Genomic DNA, 23,184 nt, shown 5'->3' with positions numbered 1-23,184 from the left:
TCTGGCAGTCAGTGCTCTGGGACAGATGGACAGGGTCCAGGGGTTTACGTTTTGAAGTGTTCCGTGGCCAGTCTCTCTGTTCCTCTCAGAGTTCTGCTTTCTGAGTCAATGCTCTGAAAAGCCTCTATTTTATGGACTTTTAATATTGACCTCTGGGGACTTTTCTGAAATCCAACAACCAGCCTCTGTGTGTGTGTGTTGGGGTCAAAGACCCTGACGTCTTGATGAAGTGTTGGGCTGGGAGGAATTTCGTACTGGGGTTGCTTGGATACTCTGGGTTTATGTAGAGGTCATTGCTAGCTGAGGCAACAGGCACTTTAGAGCTCCAGAGCTCATACCACTCAACTGTCTACACTTCAACTCTTAGCTTCTCTACCCTTAGCTCCTATCTCAGTCTTTATGGAAAGCTATGCTATATGCTGATGGAATGTGACTATGCTAGTTAGTTAGTTCGTACTAACATACATACATACATACATACATACAGTGCCTTGCGAAAGTATTCGGCCCCCTTGAACTTTGCGACCTTTTGCCACATTTCAGGCTTCAAACATAAAGATATAAAACTGTCTTTTTTTGTGAAGAATCAACAACAAGTGGGACACAATCATGAAGTGGAACGACATTTATTGGATATTTCAAACTTTTTTAACAAATCAAAAACTGAAAAATTGGGCGTGCAAAATTATTCAGCCCCCCCCCCCCCACCCCCCGGGATTTTTTTTTTTTTTTAATGAAAATACTGCCCCCTAGCACCAACAGGTTTTAATTGTTCTAGCATAGTTTGGAGCTGTGCTTTGGATCATTGTCCTGCTGTAGGATGAAATTGGCTCCAATTAAGCGCTGTCCACAGGGTATGGCATGGCATTGCAAAATGGAGTGATGGATCTTGAAGAAGAAAGGCTCTTTTACCCTGTACAAATCTCCCACTTTACTGCCACCAAAGCACCCCAAGACTATCACATCGTCTCCACCATGCTTGAGAGATGGCATCAAGCACTCCTCCAACATATTTTCATTTTTTTCTGCATCTCACGAATGTTCCTCTTTGTGATCCGAAGACGTCAAACTTAGATTTGTCTGTCCATAACACTTTTTTCCAATCTCCTCTGTCCAGTGTCTGTGTTCTTTTGCCCATCTTAATATTTTATTGGCCAGTCTAAGATATGGCTTTTTCTTTGCAACTCTGCCTAGAAGGCATCCCGGAGTCATCTCTTCACTGTTTAGGTTGAGACGGGTGTTTTGAAGGTACTATTTAATGAAGCTGCCAGTTGAGGACTTGTGAGACATCTGTTTCTCAAACTAAACACTCTAATGCACTTGTCCTCTTGCTCAGTTGTGCACCGGGACTTCCCACTCTTTCTATTCTCATTAGAGCCAGTTTGCACTGTTCTGTGAAGGGAGACGTACACAGCGTTGTACGAGATCTTCAGTTTCTTGGCAATTTCTCACATGGAATAGCCTTAATTTCTCAGAACAAGAATACACTGACGAGTTTCAGAAAAAAGGTCTTTGTTTCTGGCCATTTTGAGCCTGTAATCGAACCCACAAACGCTGATGCTCCAGATACTCAACTAGTCTAAGGAAGGCCGGTTTTATTGCTTCTTTAAATCAGAACAACAGTTTTCAGCTGTGCTAACATAACTGCAAAAGGGTTTTCTAATGATCAATTAGCCTTTTAAAATTATAAACTCGGATTAGCTAACACGACATGCCATTGGAACACAGGAGAGATGGTTGCTGATAATGGGCCTCTGTAAGCCTATGTAGATATTCCATAAAAACTCTGCCTTGTCCAGCTACAATAGTCATTTATAACATTAACAATGTATTTCTGATCAATTTGATGTTATTTTAAATGGACAAAAAAAAAGCTTTTCTTTCAAAAACAAGGACATTTCTAAGTGACCCCAAACTTTTGAACGGTAGTGTATATTTGTAAACAACAGCTGGTGCACAATATCTAAGGAAATATTGAGGTTTAGCTCGCCTGAAGTAGAGTATCTCATGATAAGCTGTAGACCACACTACCTACCTAGTTTTCATCTGTATTTTTCGTAGCCGTCTATATACCACCACAGACTGATGCTGACACTAAAACCGCACTCAAATGAGATGTATACCTCCAAAACCAAACAGAAAAACGCTCATCCAGATGCGGCGCTTCCAGTGGCCGAGGACTTTAATGCAGGGAAACTGAAATCATGTTAAATGTGCAATCAGAGGGGGAAAAAAATTGTAGAGCACCTTTCTTCCACAAACAGAGACGCGTACAAAGCTCTCCCTCCATTTGGCAAATCTGACCATAATTCTAGCCTCCCGATTCCTGCTTACAAGCAAAAATTAAAGCAGGAAGCACCAGTGACTCGGTCTATGAAGAAGTGGTCAGATGAAGCAGATGCTAAACTACAGGACTGTTTTGCTATCACAGACTGAAACATGTTCCGGGATTCTTCCGATGGCATTGAGGAGTACACCACATCAGTCACTGGCTTCATCAATAAGCGCATCGATGACGTCGTCCCCACAGTGACTGTACGTACATACCCCTACCAGAAGCAATGGATTACAGGCAACATTCGCACTGAGCTGAAGGGTAGAGCTGCCGCTTTCAAGGAACGGCACTCTAACCCGGAAGCTTATAAGATATCCCGCCATGCTCTCCGACAAACCATCAAAAAGGCAAAGGGTCAATACAGGAGTAAGATCGAATCATACTACACCGGATCTGACGCTAGTGGATGTGGCAGGGTTTGCAAACTACTACAAAGGGAAGCACAGCTGAGAGCTGCCCAGAGACACGAGCCTACCATATGAGCTAAATAGCTTCTATGCTCGCGTCGAGGCAAGTAACACTGAAACATGCATGAGAACATCAGCTGTTCTGGACGACTGTGTGATCACGCTCTTCACAGCCAATGTAAGACCAGGACGTGTACTCCGAGCATGCGCTGACCAACTGGCAAGTGTCTTCACTGACATTTTCAACTTCTCTCTGACAGAGTCTGTAATACCAACATGTTTCAAGCAGACCACCATAGTCCCTGTGCCCATGAACACTAAGGTAACCTGCCTAAATGACTACCGACCCATAGCACTCACATCTGTAGCCATGAAATGCTTTGAAAGGCTGGTCATGACTCATGACTCAAAGGCTGGTCATGACATCAACACCATTATCCCAGAAACCCTAGACCCACTCCAATTTGCATAACGCCCCAACAGATCCACAGATGATGCAGTCTCTATTGCACTCCACACTGCCCTTTCATACCTGGACAAAAGGAACACCTATGTGAGAATGCTATTCATTGACTACAGCTCAGCATTCAACACCATAGTGCCCTTAGAGCTCATCACTAAGGCTATGGACCCTGGGACTAAACACCTCCCTCTGCAACTGGATCCTGGAATTCTTGACGGGCAGTCCCCAGGTGGTAAAGGTAGGTGACAACACATCCGCCAAACTGATCCTCAACACGGGGGCCCTTCAGGGGTGCGTACTCAGTCCCGTCCTGTATTCCCTGTTCACTCATGACCGCACGGCCATGCACAACTCCAAAACCATCATTAAGTTTGCCGATGACACAAGTAGTAGGCCTGATCACCGTCAACAATGAAACAGCCTATAGGGAGGTCGAGATCCTGTGTGGTGCAAGGACAAAAACCTCTCTCTCAATGTGATTAAGACAAAGGAGATGATTGTGGACTACAGGAAAAGGAGGACCTAGCACACCCCCATTCTCATCGACGGGGCTGTAGTGGAGCAGGTTGAGAGCTTCAAGTTCCTTGGTGTCCACATCACCAACAAACGAACATGGTCCAAGCACACCATGACACCATGGTGATCATTTATCACTCCAGTGTTAATCTGCAAAATTGTAATTATTCGCCTACCTCCTCATGCCTTTTGCACACAATGTATATAGACTCTCCTTTTTTCTACTGTATTATTGACTTGTTAATTGTTTACTCCATGTGTAACTCTGTGTTGTCTGTTCACACTGCTATGCTTTATCTTGGCCAGGTCACAGTTGCAAATGAGAACTTGTTCTCAACTAGCCTACCTGGTTAAATAAAGGTGAAAAAAAATAAAAAATAAAAGGAGGGCACGACGAAACCTATTCCCCCTCAGGAGACTGAAAATATTTGAAAAGGGTCCTCAGATCCTCAAAAGGTTTTACAGCTGCACCATCGAGAGCATCCTGACAGGTAGCATCACTGCCTGGTATGGCAGTTGCTTGGCCTCTGACCACAAGGCACTACAGAGGGTAGCGTGTACGGCCCAGTACATCACCGGGGCCAAGCTTCCTGACATCCAGGACCTCTATTCCAGGCGGTGTCAGAGGAAGGCCCTAAAAATTGTCAAAGACTCCAACCACCTTAGTCAGACTGTTCTCTCTGCTACCGCACGGGAAGCGGTACTGGAGCACCAAGCCTAGGTCCAAGAGGCTCCTAAACAGCTTCTACCTCCAAGCCATAAGACTCCTGAACAGCTAATGAAATGCATTGACCACCCCCCCCTACACTGCTGCTACTCTCTTATTATCTATGCATGGTCACTTTACCTACATGTATATATTACATCAATACCGGTGCCCCCAAACATTGACTCTGTACCGGTACCCCCTGTATATAACCCCGCTATTGTTATTTACTGCTGCCCTTTAATTATTCTTATCTCTTAATTGTTTTAGGTATTTTCTTAAAACTGAATTGTTGGTTAAAGGGCTTGTAAGCATTTCACCCGTTGTATTTGGCACGTGACAAATAACATTTGATTTAGTTAGATTAATAAATAATTAAGTTATTTATTAATAGTTATTGATTATTATATTTCTTCTTGAAGGTTAACAGATTCCAGTTGTGTTCATACATGGAGTTGTTTTTTTTTACCTGTCTACTCATATGATAGTGCTGTGACGTGCATATGACAGCACGATCCAGAAATAAAATTAAGGGGAAAAAAGGTCTTTACACAAATAGACTCAGGACATCCCCCTCCAAAATAAAGAGTGTAATAAAAGGTCTAACAAACCTATTATTGAAGCACTCACACATCATTTCAACCTCAGTGTGCTTTTGTACATGTGCATCTTGTATGAAGAACACAGCAAAGTCTGCCACAATCAACTTAGTCAAAGGAGACTGGAGAAACATAGTCAAATTAAAACATTTAATACTGTACCTTAGACACATTCCTGCCATATGCAAAGTAGGCAAACAAAAATGTTCCACACAGTGAGAAACCCAAAATGTATTTATTTTATTTCACCTTTATTTAACCAGGTAGACAAGTTGAGAACAAGTTCTCATTTACAATTGCGACCTGGCCAAGATAAAGCTAAGATAAAATATGTGCTATATATAACAAAATATAGATTTAAAAATACATTTTGGTAAGTAATAAATAAAACATAGTTTTTTGACAAAATTGTACATTCTACCCCTAAAATTGTATGTAATTTTAAGTTTGCTCAACCAACACCGAAGTCATGTTCACATGGATGTAACTGATGCATATATAGTTCAGATAGAACACCTCGCACTACTTTCCGATAAGAGCGCTGTTCTATTTTTGCAAAGTTGGGCCGACAGCTGACACTGATAATGAAGTTGCAGGCAAGGCTACCTCATCACGTTACCATGAGTAACCATGACTGACTCATGTCCGCTACACAGAGAAAGAGGACTAGAATTAGAACAGATAGTGTTAGCCTATGATCTGGCCTTGTACTCTTAAAAAGGGGTTTGGCTGACAAATGACCCCTTCATACAGGGGTTCCCATCCAACACAACAGACCGCATTGATAGAGCAACAAACAATAATATACTGAAGATGCTATAGATATCTTAGTAAATTCACCACGATGTACAGTGCATTCGGAAAGTATTCAGACCCCTTACCCTTTTCCACATTTTGTTGTTAGCCTTATTCTAAAATGGATTAATTATATTTTTTCCTCAATCTACACACAACACACCATAATGAAAAAGTGAATAGGTTTAGACATTTTTTCAAATATATAAAAAATAAAAAACAGAAATACCTTATTTACATAAGTATTTAGACCCTTTGCTATGAGACTTGAAATTGAGCTCAGGTGCATCCTGTTCCCATTGATCATCCTTGAGATGTTTCTACAACTTGGAGACCACCTGTGTTAAAATAAATTGATTGGGCATTATTTGGAAAGGCACACACACACACACACACACCTGTCTATATAAAAGGTCCCACAGTTGACAGTGCAAGTCAGAGCAAAAACCAAGCCATGAGGTGAAAGGAATTGTCCGTAGAGTTCCGAGACATGATTGTGTTGAGGCACAGATCTGGTAAGGTCTACCAAAAAAAATAATTCCATAATTCTTAAATGGAAGACATTTGGAACCACCAAGACTCTTCCTAGAGCTGGCCGCCCGGCCAAACTGAGCAATCGTGGAAGAAGGACCTTGGTCAGGGAGGTGACCAAGAACCCGATGGTCACTCTGACAGAGCTCCATAGTTCTTCTGTGGAAATGGGAGAACCCTCCAGAAGGACAACCATCTCTGCAACAATCCAGAAATAATTAGGCCTTTATGGTAGAGTGGCCAGACGGAAGCCACTCAGTAAAAGGCACAGGACAGCCCACTTGGGAGTTTGCCAAAAGGCACCAAAAAGACTCAGACCATGAGAAACAAGAATCTCTGGTCTGATGAAACCAAGATTGAACTCTTTGGCCTGAAAGCCAAGTGTCACGTCTGGAGGAAACCTGGCACCATCCCTACAGTGAAGCGTGGTGGTGGCAGCATCATGCTGTGGGGATGTTTTTCAGGGACTGGGACTAGTCAGGATCGAGGGAAAGATGAACGGAGCAAAGTAGAGAGAGACCCTTGATGAAAACCTCCTCAGGACTTTCGACTGGGACAAAGGTTCACCTTCCAACAGAACAATGACCCTAAGCACACAGCCAAGACAATGCAGGAGTGGCTTAAGGACACGCCTCAATGTCCTTGAGTGGCCTAGCCGGAGCCCGGATTTGAACCCAATCGAACATCTCTGGAGACCTGAAAAGAGATGTGCAGCGACGCTCTCCATCCAAACTGACAGAGCTTGAGAGGATCTGCAGAGACGAATGGGAGAAACTCCCCAAATACAGGTGTGCCAAGCTTGTAGCATCATACCGAAGAAGAATCAAGGCTGTAATGGCTGCCAAAAGTACTTCAACAAAGTACTGAGTAAAGGGTCTGAATACTTTTATATACATTTGCAAAAACGTCTAAAAACCTGTTTTTGCTTTGTCATTATGGGGTATTGTGTGTAAATTGACAATGAAAAAAAACAATGTAATCCTTTTTAGAATAAGGCTGAAAAAGTCAAGGGGTCTGAATACTTTCCGAATGCACTGTATAATGCCTAGGAAGGAATGAGATTGTATGGTTATTGGCAAAGAACATTACTTCAAATCAACAAAAATTGACAGAATGGTACCTTATTTTGTATTGGTTAGTTTGAGAGAGCATTAAGCTTGCTGTGTGAACACCGCTCCATTCCATGAGGGCCGCACTGAACACAGTGTAATCGAATCATCTCACTTCAGATGACCCATGATTGTGATGCTGGATTTCCCTGTTTGTATGCCATATGTTTTTCTATAGCAGCAGAGAAGGTTTGAATAACCCCTGTCATTTTGAGAGTGTGCGAGTTCTGTGGGAGCTATCCGAGGACTGTTCAAGCTTTGTTAGCCCTATGCACTATCTGCCAGACATGCCATGGTCAGTTTACAAAGAGCTGTCAGTTGCAGCGCTGAGAATCAGTAAAAAGTGCACATGCACATCTCAGAGTGTAAGTGCTCGGGATGGTGAAAAATATGATGAAAAGAAAGGCACAGATTTGGGCTTTTTAACTAATAGCTTCCTAACTCTGCAGAGGTTTTAGACTGCTCTGTCCACTGAGAACACTGTCACCAGCTATAATAATACACGCAACACCAAATCAGTGACCCTCTACGGGGCTCTCAGACACATTCCTCTGACAATAGAAAGCCACAGACAAAAATGAAACCTAAACCACCTTCACACTGTTTTTCCCCTTCACTAGCCTCGCAAACACACAATCAACATTTAGCTACAAATTATAAACAGGGCAATTATCGTGTCCACAAATATTCATTCTATACAAGGAGGCCTTTAATAACATACCCTGCTATTGACAAATGTTCTCACAGGCCCTTTAACTCTACATCCTCCTTCTCCTCATTATTGTAGGACAGTGGTTAAAGCCGTAAAGAAGCTCTCCTTTTCATTTGTCATCTGGATGGTTGCCAGAAACAGCTGTGTACGTCCAGGGTTAGGGTAGTTTGCCCCAGAAGTGTTGATTAAAGCATTACCAGGAAGAGACACAGAGCAAATGGAAGTGGAGAAGCAACATGAACAGAGGAAGATCTTGTCTCACAGTACTGATGTAAACTCGGTTCATCTCAGTAAAGAAGTATTTTGAGACATCATGTACATCATTTGGCTGAGTAAATTTACAACTGACCTCCAAAGTAATCAAGCTAAACATGGATACCATCGAGATCTAATTACTCTAGTCCCACTCCTGCTTTTGAAAAACAGACGAAGTGACTATCTTAACTACTCTGACCACCACTATAACAGGCTTCAGTGCTTTTGGCCGCAGGCTTTGCAACCACAACCCAACAACACTGATCAAAACGCACACACATACAGTAGATTTCAAAAAGATGCTCTGTAAACTTTAAAAAGCACATTGTATGTCAGGACACTATTCTCCAAATTCTATTTCACAAAAATGTTCTTGGGTTGTTCCCCCCACCCCCCACAGGCCAGCAACAATGACAAAGAGAAAAGCGCTGCTGCCGTGCATTCTGGGATTTAGACAATATTTACACACCCCAACTCTCTTAGAGTGATGATGCACCAGTTTATATACAATTCCATAGGGCATCCTACAGCTATGTCCAGTCTTTTCCAGTGGATCAGTATTCCCACTCATCTGTCTTCATGTCCAGAAAGCTGAGGATGTTCTGGGCAAACTTGACTGCTTGCTTGCGGGCCACCTTGGTCATCTCATCGCCCTGTGGGTCAACTGCGTCCAGAGCCAGCAGCTGTTTGGTCAGAAGCTCCTCCAGCAGCCTGTAGCTCTTGTCGGCCTGCTTGCCATTGAAGCAGAGTACCTGGGCCTGGAGGTCTGACAGGCTGCCCAGGACTATCCACACAGCCCGGTGTTGTGAGGGCTCGTTGGGGCTGGGCTGGCGGCAGATCAGGGCCTCACGTAGGTCCAGGAAGGTGATGACAGCCTGGACCTCCAGCACGGCACGCCGCCGGGCTTCACGGATACAGGGGTTACGGGCTGTGTCTACCTGGTCCAGATGTGTGAGGAGACTCTGGAGCTCAGGCTTGGGCCTGAAGAGGTCACCCACCCCACAGTGTCGAAGGACCTCCCCCTGCAGCTGGCCCACCCGACCACGCACCGCCTCAATCTGACGGATAGAGTCATTTTGCCCCAAGTCATACCTGAGGAAAGATATATACAACACAATCACATTTTTGAGCCAAGTTGTATCTGAAAGCATGTAAACACACGCATACTGTATTTCCCTTCTGTATTATTACTCCAGAGCATTTGTAATTCTAGTAAAGCTGAGTACCTGCGCGTATCGTCTCCCTCTCCCTCCAGGTCCAGGTGTTTGAGCAGGCTGTTGATCTCCTCCACCACCTGTTTCCGGTAGTTTCTGACCGCTGCGTTCCCCGACACGTCCAGGGCATCCAGCTCCACTAGGAGCTCAGTGAGCACGCGGGAGAGGTGGGCACAGCTATCCCTACCACTCAGCCCCATCAGCAGTGCCACCAGCTGGCTGCGTGCCCCACTCACCTGCACCATCACCTGGTTGATCCTCTGCACGGCCACATGTGTGTCTTCCGAAAGGGGAAGGGTCTGCTGGCGCGTGCGACCCTCGATCACGTCCTGCACGGCACACAGTCGTGTCAGGGCCCGGTAGCGAGCCTTGCGGAGGGGCACCCGCCCTCCTGTCTTCACCTGGGTGAGCCTCAGTATCAGCTCCTGCACGGCATCCACCAGCTCATCACTGATCTCTGCTGTGCCCCCAGCCTGCTGAGGCTCCACCACACCCTGCTCCACCAGCCTCTGGGCCTCCCTGCTCAGCTCCTCGATGGCCAGGCGGGACGGGTGGGTGGCGTTCTCCTCCAGGTAGCGCAACAGCCCCTCTACTTCTTGGGCTGCTCTCTTGCGTGCCCCCTGTAGGTCTGCCCTGCCCTCCGTGTCCACCTGGTCCACTTCCAGGAGCAGCTGGGTCAGCTCGCGCTCCAGCCGCCGGTACTCCCGCTCGTTCTTTAGCCCGCTGAAGGTGCACACTTGAGGGCCCAGAGACTGAACCTCCCCCTGGACCTCATAGAGCCTATTCATGGCTGGGTGCTGCTGCTGGCTGCCATTGTCCATCCTCTTCCCACCATCAAAGGGCTTCCCAAACAAGCTGTAAATAAGGCACAGCACTAATACATTAACAAAAGTTCAAAGCTAAAAACACATTGATCTACAGTCTGATTGGTTCAAACACATTAAGGAAATAAATTACACAAATGAACTGTTAATTGAAATGCATTCCAGGTGACCACCTCATGAAACTGGTTGAGAGAATGCCAAGAGTGTACAAAGCTGTCATCAAGGCAAAGGGTGGCTGCTTTGAAGAATCTCAAATATATTTTTACTTTTTTGGTTACTACATGATTCCATATGTGTTACTTCATAGGTTTTGATGTCTTCACTATTATTCTGCAAGGTGGAAAATAGCAAAAATAAAGAAAAACCCTTGAATGAGTAGGTGTCCAAACTTGACTGGTACTGTGTGTGTATAATATATATATATATATATATATATATATTTAAATTGTTCATCCTTAAAATAGGAAAATATTAAGAAGAAAAACAAAGCTCCAGTATGGAGGCTTGTCAATTCCATATGTTAGGCCAGGTGTCCTTATTTCCATTATGTAAATGTTGACCTAAGGCAGTGGCGGTCGGTGCATTTTAAGATGAGGACAATATATTTTTTATGAGCATGACTGTCATTCATATTGCATTCACCCAGCGCAATGTAACACGGCTAGGTTTAGGCTACTACATGATACTCGAATTGTCCCTACACCCATCATGAGGTTGCTACAACCTAGCCTATGATTGAAAGTTTACAACATGGGTACATATGTTGAGAGAAATGTGACAGACATTGACACATTCAATACCGCTTTGCACACTCTTGCCTGCATCTAGCTGATCTAGGGTGTAATCATTAGTCCAACAGTTGCAAACGAGAGTTTCTATTGGACAAATTCTGGTATGTTTATCCTCGTTTTGTTTGTTTCCATTTAAGAAACGTTTTAACAGAATCAGCGGAACGAAGACACCCCTGATCACACACAAACACAGTTCACTTTCATAGCAGCCACATACAAACAGCATGATCCCTTTGATCGTTGTATAATTCCTTCACGCATCTACATGCTAGCCTCCTCTCACCTTTTTCCTTCACTTGTGGAGTTCAGTGCACAACACATCAGCTGTCTGTGACCAGGCCAAACCTTCATATCATAACTGCTACACCGTTGTCACCATATTAGCTAACGTCAACACAACTACCAGAACTAACGTGTTAGTAAACCCACTACAATCATGTAGTAGTGTACAGTCAGCAAGCAGTTTCAAATCAAACCGAATACAACAAGTGTTGACCTTACCGTGAAATGCTTACATACAAGCCCTTAACTCTTGAACTGCACTGTTGGTTAAGAAAACATTTACCAAATAAACTAAAAGTAAAAAATAAAATAATTATAAAAAGTAACAAATGTAAATGTCAATTTAAAATAGTCCGGTGGCCATTTGATTAATTGTTCAGCAGTCTTATGGCTTGGGGGTAGAAGCTGTTAAGGAGCTTGTCGTGCGGTAGCAGAGAAAACAGCATGACTTGGGTGACTGGAGTCTCTGACAATTTTATGGGCTTTCCTCTGACACCGCCTATTATATAGGTCCTGGATGGCAGGAAGATTGGCCCCAGTGATGTACTGGGTGGTACGCACTACCCTCTGTAGCGCCTTACAGTCAGATTCCGAGCAGTTGCCATACCAGGCCAACCGGTCAGGATGCTCTCGACGGTGCAGCTGTAGAACATTTTGAGGATCTGGGGACCCATGCCATATCTCCTGAGGGGGAAAAGGTTTTGTCGTGCCCTCTTCAAAACTGTCTTGGTGTGTTTGGACCATGATAATTCGTTGGTGATGTGGACACCAAGGAACTTGAAAAACTCTCGACCCACTCCTCTACAGCCCCATCAAATGTTAATGGGGGCCTGTTCGGCCCGCCTTTTCCTGTAGTCCACGATCAGCTCCTTTGTCTTGCTCACATTGAGGGAGATGTTGATGTCACTGGTACTTCCTGCTTTAGTTTTTGTAGGTAAGCAGGAATCAGGAGTTTAGAATTATGGCCAGATTTGCCAAATGGAGGGTGGGGGAGAGCTTTGTATGCATCTCTGTGTGTGGAGTAAAGGTGGTCTGGAGTCCCCCCCCCCCCCCCCCCCTCTGGTTGCACGTGACATGCTGGTAAAATTTTTGTAAAACTGATTTATGTTTGCCTGCATTAAAGTCCCCAACCACTAGGAGCGTCGCTTCTGGATGAACATTTTCTTGTTTGCTTATGGCCTTAAACAACTTTTTGAGTGCGGTCTTAGTGCCTGCATCGGTTTGGGGTGGTAAATAGACGGCTACGAATAATAAGGATGAGAACTCTCTTGGTAGATGGTGTGGTCTACAGCTTATGATAAGGTACTCTACCTCAGGCGAGCAATACCTTGAGACTTCTTTAATATTAGACATTGCACACCAGCTGTTATTGACAAATAGACACACACCCCCACCCCTCGTCTTACCAGACGTAGCTTCTTCTCTGTTCTGCCGGTGCATGGAAAATCCCGGCAGCTCTATATTATCCGTGTCGTCGTTCAGCCACGACTCGGTGAACATATGATATTACATTTCTTAATGTCCCGTTGGTAGGATAATTGTAAGTCACCAATTTTATTTTCCAATAATTGCATGTTAGCCAGTAGAACGGATGGCAGTGGGAGTTCTCGCTCGCCTACAGAGTCTCAGAAGGCAGCCTGACCTGCACCCCCTTTTTCTCAGTCTTTTCTTCACGCAAATGACAGGGATTTGGTCCTGTTCCCGGGAAAGCAGTATATCCATCTCGTTAAAGGAAAAAGCTTCTTCCAGTTCATGGTGAGTAATCACTGTTCTGATGTCCTGAAGTGATTTTCGGTCATAAGAGACGGTAGCAGCAACATTATGTACAAAATAAGTTAAACAACACAAAAAAAACTAACAAAAGAGCACAGTTGGTTAGCATGGCGCATGTAAAACGTCAGCCATCCTTTTCGGCATCATCTTTTATCAATAAAACCAAAAGCTTACCTTGACTTGGAAGAGTACCAGTGTTGGATAGCCATAACTAGCTAGCTAACATAGCATCCCTCTCTGGTTGAGTAGGCTAAACTAGCAAGCTGCATTCGCTAGCTAGGTGAAAAAAATACAACTAAATATCTCTCTTGCTTCTCCTTCATTTTTTAAAGAAATTAACTTGTTCAAAACTGTTCAACTATCCACTGCAGTGCTAGCTAGCAATAGTTTATGCTTTCAGTAGCAGATTCATTCTCAGGTCATTTGATTAGGTGGACAACATTTGAATATTGTATTATAGTTTTATCTATAAAAGGATAACTTTAATATTTCACTATTTTGTAAAACTATTTATTATATTTTACAAAATAAAAACAAACTTGAACAAGCAGCCTTTGTCCACTTATTTCCTCCAATGAGCTACTGGAAGTGTACAATCCTAATTTGTTAGTGACCGCTTAACCAACAAGAACCATGCAGGCATGTCCTAAAAACAGGCAATAAATTAATTCAACTTTCAATGATAACACGAGCATGACAATCATTCAACTCATTACTGAACATAGGCTATAGATCTAGGCTCAGTGCCGGCTACTATTTCAGTTGTCCAAGACTGTCTAATGAACACCACTGAACTAAGTCTAATTACTGCAACGACAACAAAGCTGTCTTAACACCCCAGGTTAGAAATAACCCTAATCGAGTTAAATTCTTCAGAGAAAGTCTGACCTGACAAAAAAAAGGCACCACACAGAATTAATTCCCTCACTCAAAGATGACTGTTGGCATAATTGTATCAAATAGTCAACATCACTACTTACAAAAACTTCAGAGGGAATGAATAATATCAAGCTGGCTCCGGTAAGAGAACACACCAGTAGCCTAAATTCTGTGCCATCGGCATCCAGGCTCCAGACATAGCAGATTGGGAGGCTCTCAAAATATTTACTGCTGCTGTTCCACAGTGATGTGTCTGTGATGTCACAATATACAGGGCATTCTTCTCATTCTTAAAGATGAAGTTTGTAAACTCACTCGGTCTATCTACTCCGATTTCAGAATAACTGATTAAATTTACGAACGAGCAACATCCGTTGAATATGACCGGGGTCAGTAAACGTCAGCAATTATTTTTTATTTAATGGTTGCCAGTAGCACAGTTACAGTCACCAACGCTCTAGACATAAAAACCGCCTAACCAGCCCTGCTGGGGCGAGTAACATGGTCAGAGTGAGGCGTTCTCATTTGTGTCTGAAAGTAGCTAGCCAGTTAGCTTGGGTGCTTGACTGCAGTTGTGAGGTCAGAACGCTCGGATCAACCCTACTCTCCAGCCAGAGTCCAATGTGTGCTCTGAACGGTCCGAGAACAAAACACTCAGAATTTACAAATGGACAATCTGAACTCTGGCACTCCAGTGAATATATGAATGCACCCAGTGCATAACTGTATGTTGGGGATTTTCCAAAGGGGATTATGGTGAGAAAGAGTCTGGATTGAGTAGTCATTATGGGGTTACTAGGGTCCATTTAAACCATATTCAGACAGAAATGTTTTAATTCAGACTATTGGTAACATTGCAATACCATTCAGAAAATAAACCCAAATTAGAAGCCTAAAATACTGTCGGTGTGACAGTTTATAGCAGGTGTGGGCAAATGTTTTAAACATTTTTTTAAATCAATTTGCAGGGGCCTCCTGCGTCACTACAGACCCGGGTTCGATCCCAGGCTGTGTCACAGCTGGCCGTGACTGGGAGACCCATGAGGCGGCGCACAATTGGCCCAGCATCATCCGGGTTAGGAGAGGGTTTGGCAGGCAGAGATTTCCTTGTCCCATCGCGCTCTAGCGACTCCTGTGGTGGGCCGGGCACAATATATGCTGACACAGTGGTCAGGTGTACGGTGTTTCCTCCGACACATTGGTGTGGCTGGCTTCCGGGTTAAGTGGGCATTGTGTCAAGAAGCAGTGCAGCTTGGCTGGGTCGTGTTTCGGGTGACGCAAGGCTCTCGAACTCCGCCTCTCCCGAGTCCATACTGGAGTTGCAGCGATGGGACAAGACTGTAACTACCAATTGGATACTACAAAATTGAGGAGAAAAAAGGTGTGTAAAAGCATTTGAAGTGCCTGGCGGGCCATACTTTGCACCCCCCTTGGTCTTTAGTGTTGCCTCAGGGGAGCCATTGGAAAAGGTTGAGACAATTTAGGCCTAGGGTCTATAGTATTACCCTATTCACACACATTTGTCAGAAAGGACAACAAGCAGCCTATAACTGAGGGTTAACAGAAAAATTAAAGACAACAGGCCTCATGGGAGAATCAGACACTTAGCCACTAGGTTACTTGTCTTTTGAATTAAAGGCCAATTGCAGTCAAAATTCAGTTTTTCATGTGTTTTATGTCATATTGTACAACAGGTAATGAAACTAACACTGTAAAAGTGTGAAACTATTTGATCAGTGTTATTTCCTGATGTGTTTTATGTCATATTGTACAACAGGTAATGAAACTAACACTGTAAAAGTGTGAAACTATTTGATCAGTGTTATTTCCTGATTGTTTTTCAACCAGCAACTATCTACACAGGACCTTCGAATCAGCCTGTTTGCATGGATGGGAATCTCGGCTTTTCTGGCGACAGGCAATTTTTGTACATTTTAAAAATTGAAAAATATAACAGTAAGATACTTAATTGTTAACCAGAAAGGGAGATGTGACATTGTGATATGACATTGATATAAAAACAGTTGCATTGGGCAATAACAAAGAGGTTTCCAAACCTCTCTGCCATAACCGCTAGTTTTTATTTTTCCCCATCCCCACTCAGACCACTCCAAGTCAGTCCAAGATAAAATTCTTGATTGAGAAACAGTTTTGCTCAAAAGCTCATTATAATGGACATCCATTATAATGAGGAACTTAATTGTTACCCAGAAATAGCTGCATTGGGCCTTTAATATGAGACACAATAGTTAGAAAGACCATCTTAGACAATACTGTGTTGCTATTGTACTTCTAAAAGAATGGTGACGACCATGGGCTGAATCCACTCAATTGACAAGTAGACTTTCATAACAAAATCCTATTGACAGGAGTGCATGTTTACACAACCACCAAAAACATTGTTTATGCTTGGAACGTTGAATAAAACTGCCTACATTTAATTTTGTTGTCAGTTTAAGATGAGCAAAGGAGCCTAAATAAAACTAAAATGGAGGGTCAAGCCTCCCAGATGTGTAGGGAGTAGACAGATATGGCATCCTGGTTTTAGAAAGGGCTCCAATCCAGGATGCTACCAGCGAATGCCCCTTTTCTGGACACAATGGGGCAAGGCTACCTGTGAGGCCAATAGCTTACAAATAAAAAATTGCCTGACAGAGAACGCGATCCGAAAGAACACATCAAAATGGATGTCTCCTTAGGGCCACCAACTTGACTTATATGTTTACGTAGTGTATTTATCTATTGATACCTGTAGTCTAGAATTGATTAACATAGTGTATGGTGATGCTCCTTGTCTGAGAGACCCCATTCTCCAAAAAACGTTCTAGAACAGTCCCTCTTCAAACGCGTAGCAACCCACTGAGCAAATAAATACTGTTCATACATAATAGTTCTACATACCTACAAAAGGGCTTTATTAAGCATTGTCATTGTAAACAGATACTCTAATCATTTAGGCTTGCAGTGCTGCCACTATCTCTCAAACAAAACGCATTTTCGATCTGCCAGTTGCTAGGTTCCTGTTTCAATGTAACAAACGCCAGCAATGTCTCACTACCTTCCCAGCTGCGCATGAAATGTCTCACCTTTTCAAAGCGCCAAAGACTTTTGCGCACATTTCTAAAGATGTCCGTTTCCATCAGCTAACCAACTATGATCGTACGCGCTGTAGTGTGTAATCCAAATTAATATTGTTTGTCTTTATGTAGCTATGCCGGCTATTTCGTTTTCAATGGCTGATTCACCTCGGTACAGTACTGTCGTACAGCATTAAGCACTGCGTGCTTTGTCGCCCCTCCCAAGCACCAATTCAGAGCATTTGTTCACGCGCGTCATAAACTAGGCTTCAGTGAACTATAAAACGGGATCGTGGCCATATTTTAGCAGTTTGATAGTCTGCTATTGTCAACATGATACGTTGTAACTTGTAATCACTATTAAACCCAATTAAAAATACATTCTATTTACATTGAACTACAAAAGAAGATCTCTAATTGGCACCTGGCAGCAAGTTGAGACCAACTGGTGCTGCTATACCACTATGACAAAGATTCAATTTTCACAACTGTATCATGCATTGCCAACTTCCATATCCATGAAGAGTATTTGGGAGATAAGCCTGCCTATACACAAAATTGATTAGTTCAGGGGCTTAAACTCATGAGAATATAACATTACATTATATTCAGACAGAAGTGTATAGCCCTAGAACAGACAAAAAGTATTTAGTGATGGTCAGCCATGACATGTACAATCTGGAAATTTGGCCATGATTCATAACCAACAACTGGCAACGGTGTTCATGGGGACTGTGGAGGATGGTTGGCCACTGAATAAACCGATAACCTGGGTCCCCTACTTATGCAGGGGTCGCTTTAGAGTTTAGAAATTGGCATTTTCAAAATGCAAACCATCAAAATATTAGCATTTTAAACACTTTCACTTGCGTTTCATATTGAAAGTCCGCTGTTTTGCTTCCAGAGTAATCAGGCGCATGCAACTATAGTATTCCTTCACAGAAAATACATTAGAAAAGGTTGGTGACTACTGCACTAAGTCAAGCTCACTGAGTCAAAATGCAAGCCGATATCTACTGCTAAGATTTTTTTTAACATGACAAAAAAAAACGTAAGCCTATGCAACATTAACCTATTAAAAACAGTACTGTACCAATGTGGTCCATGCAGTAGACTATAGGCCCAATACATTATTGACACCTATTGGCTTTGCATGAATTGCCCTGCCATTTTTTATATTCAATTTCGAAATTTGAGATTGGCTCTATGATTTCACCGGTAATAGATCAGTTGTTGTATTACTTGTGAGTACATTTAAGTAATTTGCTTTTTATTTTACTGGGCTGATGGTGCTTGCATCTGATGGTCAGTCTCAGCGGAGGGCAGCAGACTCAGGGTTCGCCTCTAAATGTCCCTCCACTAAATGTCCCTCCTCGCCTCGTGCAGAAATTCATGTTCTCACAAGTGTGAACAGAGAAAGTGAAATATTCCTAGATATATATTAAATAAATAAAAAATAAGACTCAAGCCGCTAATAATAACAGTGCAAGCCTTTAGATACACTTTCCTACTCATTCATTATAGCTGCAGTGCGGGTTGTAGCGCAAGTGGAAGTAAGATAATGCTAATTGTATGGCTTTAAAAAAAATAAAGGTAATTTCATATTTAGCCAATATTTGTAACATGTTGAGCCTGAATAGGCCCCGGGTGTCTTCTTCATTGGCTGCCTACTGAATGTGAGATGGTGTGACCCTGGCCAATGGTCATATTTGTAAACACTATGACCGGTGGTACAGTGGAGGGTAAATGCACCACGGTCAGCTTAAGCCACCTATTTTTCTGTAACTACGTCACTAACTGTGACCTTATAGCTAGCCCCTATCTCAAAGGATCATCTACAGGCCTATTAGACCTCAATCTGAGGAACCTGGGGGGAGGATCTTTCCCCCCCTTAGAACAGTTCATAATCATGGGTCGTGTTCAGTAGTACAACACAGCCAACTATATTTTCTTATTGGACAAGTTCATGTAGTTGTGAGCAAGAAGTCGCAGCGCTTTCATATTGCCGAGTCTACATTTAAAAGTCACAGGGCCCCATTCGAATTCCTTTAAAAAAGTGCACTTTCCTTCCTCAGTAATCACTGATGCCAAGATTGGACACTGGTAAACGCAAGGGCTCCACCAGATGGCTTTCACTTGCCCAGTCATTTCGAAATTCGAATCAGTAAATGAAGAGGAAAGGAAATACTACTTTTTGTAGAGTTCCAACGGGGCCCCAGTTGTTGGAGGACAATGAAGCCTCTTTGGGCCAGGGACACTGCTGGTTAACAAGGGACTCCCAGTCACTGGTCCCATGACTGACACCATAATGTCAGCCGAAGTGCAATAAATCCACATATATTAATGAAATCATCAATGTGGCGTCAACATGTTTTTGTATTTTATGTACAAGCTAAATGTAGGCTAGCTAGCTAACGTCGTAGAAATCCAAACGGTGCTAGGTAAATAAATACATTTGATAATAAATACACATAATAAACTGTACGGAATGTGATAAGCTTACATGCCCGTATTCTTACCTGCATAACCAACGTACAGCCATAGTAATGAAGAGATGGATACAATACTAAACATTACAACGCACAACCACAAACTGAGGTGTAGATAGCTACTAGCTGGCTAGCAAGACATTTTCACAGGGGGTTGGAATGGGAAGAACGTCCCGGGCGTGACAGGCTGGCCAGGCGGGATCGTAATGACCACATTTTTGAATATGAACAGGCTTGTTAGGCGTTTAATTCGTTTAATTCGATACACATGCGGACAATGCAAACAGCTAATATTACACTAGTGCTGCCGCAGACAAAGGGTTCTGTTACAGAATTTGACAAAGTAATCAGAGAGCAGTGTTTAATCGGTGTTATACGTTGTTCGTCCAACCTAATTTCAATGCAGGAAGTACATGGACCGTCCTCAGTCACGTGGTATCTTTGCAAGTTGGCCACACCTATAGCTCAGTAGTCACGCACACGAACTAACACTAACTTCGAGTCGGACAGTCGGAGCTCCAGACAGATCCCCGAGTTTCCGCTTTGAATTTTGACTTGGATGACCATTCAAAACGAGTTTTCCCAGTCGGAGCTCGTTTTTTCCCTCTTTTTCTCAGTTGTATTGAATGCACTGAAGTCAGAGATTTCCGAGTTCCCAGTTATTTTGAACGCGGTCTAACGCCACCTATGAAACAAGGGATGATGATGTTTTTTGGGGTTTTGGTGAAAAATGTGTAAAGGTGATTGCAATGTTACATGATGGTATAAATAGATTTAAAGTGAAGAGAGGCATTTGTGTCGCAGCTCACTATTAATGTTCATGAATTCCTTATAAAGGCTAGTCCGAACATCCAACCTTTAAATGTCTATTCCTCAAGAACACAGCAAAGATTCCAGCAGTATTAAACATTATTATTATAAAATTGTAAAAAAGCTTCTGGTTTACATTTAAATATGACACGTTTCAATGAATGGCTATTCATGATCACCCTCTGATTACTGTTCATAACGTACCAGTTAAGTAACGTATTTATGTATTGTAATAACAATATTAAGTTTATGGGAAAGTATTTAAAGTTCACGGGAAAACCTAATATACAGAATCATTTATTACTATTCTCAATAGTTGGCTACAAAGGGATTTATACATTTTTTGACATATTTTACTTACTATACTCTATCAAGACAAACATATTTATCCTATTTCTTAGCTATCCCTGACAAGTTAATCAAGAAAAATATGGAACAATAAACATAATTATTTAAGAAAAGGGGATATTGTAAAGTCTATTGAGGAATGCAATTGACTTTGATCCAATGAATGGTACCATCAAGTTAAAATGGTTACAATATTTTATTCAAAAATGTGAAAGTTTTTGGTTTGATTTTCCTTCCAAAATCTTTAAGAGTTTTGATGGTATAGATTTTTTAATAAGATGTGAGTCCTCCGTCCGAAACTAATATATAAACATAACTTTACTCAGCATACTACTCCAACTTGGAACAATAGATGGATCCTAATTAAGAGAAAATTATTATTTTACAATGAGTGGATGGAGAAAGGTATCTGGCCTATTCAACATTTAATAGATGATAATGGAAATATTTTATTGTTTAACAATTTTATTTAAAAAAATGTGATCTTGTTTTCACCAATAGACAATATACTACAGTGGTTAAAGCAATTCCACAAACAATAACATTTTGTATGATGTATCAATACAAATCACTACAAATATACTGGTGTCCTTCCTAACTCCGTTGCCGGAAAGGAAGGAAACCGCTTAGGGATTTCCCCATGAAGCCAAAGGTGACTTTAAAACAGTTACATAGCTTAATGGCTGTGATAGAAGAAAACTGACAACATTGTAGTTACTCCACAATACTAACCTAATAGACAGAGTGAAAATAAATAAGCCTGTACAGAATAAAAATATTCCAAAACATGCTTCCTGCAATAAGGCACTAAAGTAATAGTGAGCAATTAACTTTTTGGCAAAGCAATTAACTTTTAGTCCTGAATACAAAATGTTATGTTTTATGGCAAATACAACACATGACATAGTACCATTCTCCATATTTTCGAGCATAGTGGTGAATCATGTTCATGGGTATGCCTGTAATCATTAAGGACTGGCACATTTTTAAGGATAAAAAATAAACGGAATAGAGCTAAGCACAGGCAAAATCCTAGAGGAAAACCTGGTTCAGTCTGCTTTCCACCAGACACTGGGAAATTAATTCACCTTTCAGCAGGACAATAACCTAAAACAAAAGGCCAAATCTATACTGGAGTTGCTTACCAAGAAGACAGTGAATGTTCCTGAGTGGCCAAGCTACAGTTTTGACTTAAATCTGATTGAAACTCTATGGCAAGACCTGAAAATTATTGTCCAGCAATGATCAACAAACAGTTTGACAGAGCTTGAAGAATTTGAAAAATAATAATGGGTAAATGTTGCACAATCCAGGTGTGAAAGCTCTTAGACTAACCCAGAAAGACTCACAGCTGTAATCTCTGCCAAAGGGGCTTCTACAAAGTATTGACTCAAGGGTGTGAATACTTACAGTACCAGTCAAAAGTTTGGACACACCTACTAATCCAAGGGTTTTTCTTTATTTTTTACTATTTTCTACATTGCAGAATAATAGTGAAGACATCAAAACTATGAAAAAACACAAAGGCAAATAAAGTGGTGGCTACTTTGAAGAAGCTCAAATATAGATTATATTTTGATTTGTTTAACACTTTTTTGGTTACTACATCATTCCATATAACAACTTTGCACACTCTTGGCATTCTCTCAACCTGCTTTATGAGGTAGTCACCTGGAATGCCTTTCAATTAACAGGTGTGCCTTGTTTACAGTTAAATTGTGGAAATTATTTCCTTCTTAATGCGTTTGAGCCAATTAGCTGTGTTGTGACAAGGTAGCCCTATTTGGTGAAAGACCAAGTCCATATTATGGCAAGAACAGCTCAAATAAAGCAAAGAGAAACGACATTCCATCATTACGTTAAGTCATGAAGGTCAGTCAATCTGGAAAATTTCAAGAACTTTTAAAGTTTCTTCAAGTGCACTCGCAAAAACCATCAAGCACAATGATGAAACCATCAAGAGCTATGATGAAACTGGCTCTCATGAGGACCGCCACAGGAAAGGACGACTCAGAGTTCATTAGAGGTACCAGCCTCAGAAATTGCAGCCAAAAAATAAATGCTTCACAGTGTTCAAGTAACATACACATCTCAACATCAACTGTGCAGAGGAGACTGTGTGAATCAGGCCTTCGTGGTCGAATTGCTGCAAAGAAATCACTACTAAAGGACACCAATAATAAGAAGAGTCTTGCTTGGGTCAAGAAACACGAGCAATGGACATTAGACCAGTGGAAATCTGTCCTTTGATCTGATGAGTCCAAACTTG

General features: G+C 42.1%; 1 protein-coding gene across 2 annotated transcripts; it reads right to left on the bottom strand.

The window, feature by feature from the left end:
- Positions 1–8,148: 8,148 nt before the first annotated feature.
- Positions 8,149–20,098, bottom strand: LOC110505643 (BAG family molecular chaperone regulator 5-like). Of its 2 annotated transcripts, none has more exons than XM_021585003.2 (3): positions 19,788–20,098; positions 9,655–10,497; positions 8,149–9,520 (listed from the first exon to the last, which is right to left on the bottom strand). In XM_021585003.2, the coding sequence occupies exons 1-3, from the start codon at positions 19,808–19,810 to the stop codon at positions 8,983–8,985; spliced, it is 1,404 nt and encodes a 467-aa protein (XP_021440678.1). In that variant the 5' UTR covers positions 19,811–20,098; the 3' UTR covers positions 8,149–8,982. The 2 variants fall into 2 exon arrangements, with proteins under 2 accessions (XP_021440678.1, XP_021440677.1); XM_021585002.2 differs by lacking the exon at positions 19,788–20,098 and adding an exon at positions 17,278–17,577.
- Positions 20,099–23,184: the final 3,086 nt, after the last annotated feature.

The sequence above is a fragment of the Oncorhynchus mykiss genome, chromosome 25 (genome assembly GCF_013265735.2).
Source record: "Oncorhynchus mykiss isolate Arlee chromosome 25, USDA_OmykA_1.1, whole genome shotgun sequence".
NCBI lineage: Eukaryota > Metazoa > Chordata > Actinopteri > Salmoniformes > Salmonidae > Oncorhynchus > Oncorhynchus mykiss.
This window is presented reverse-complemented; position numbering and strand designations above follow the sequence as displayed.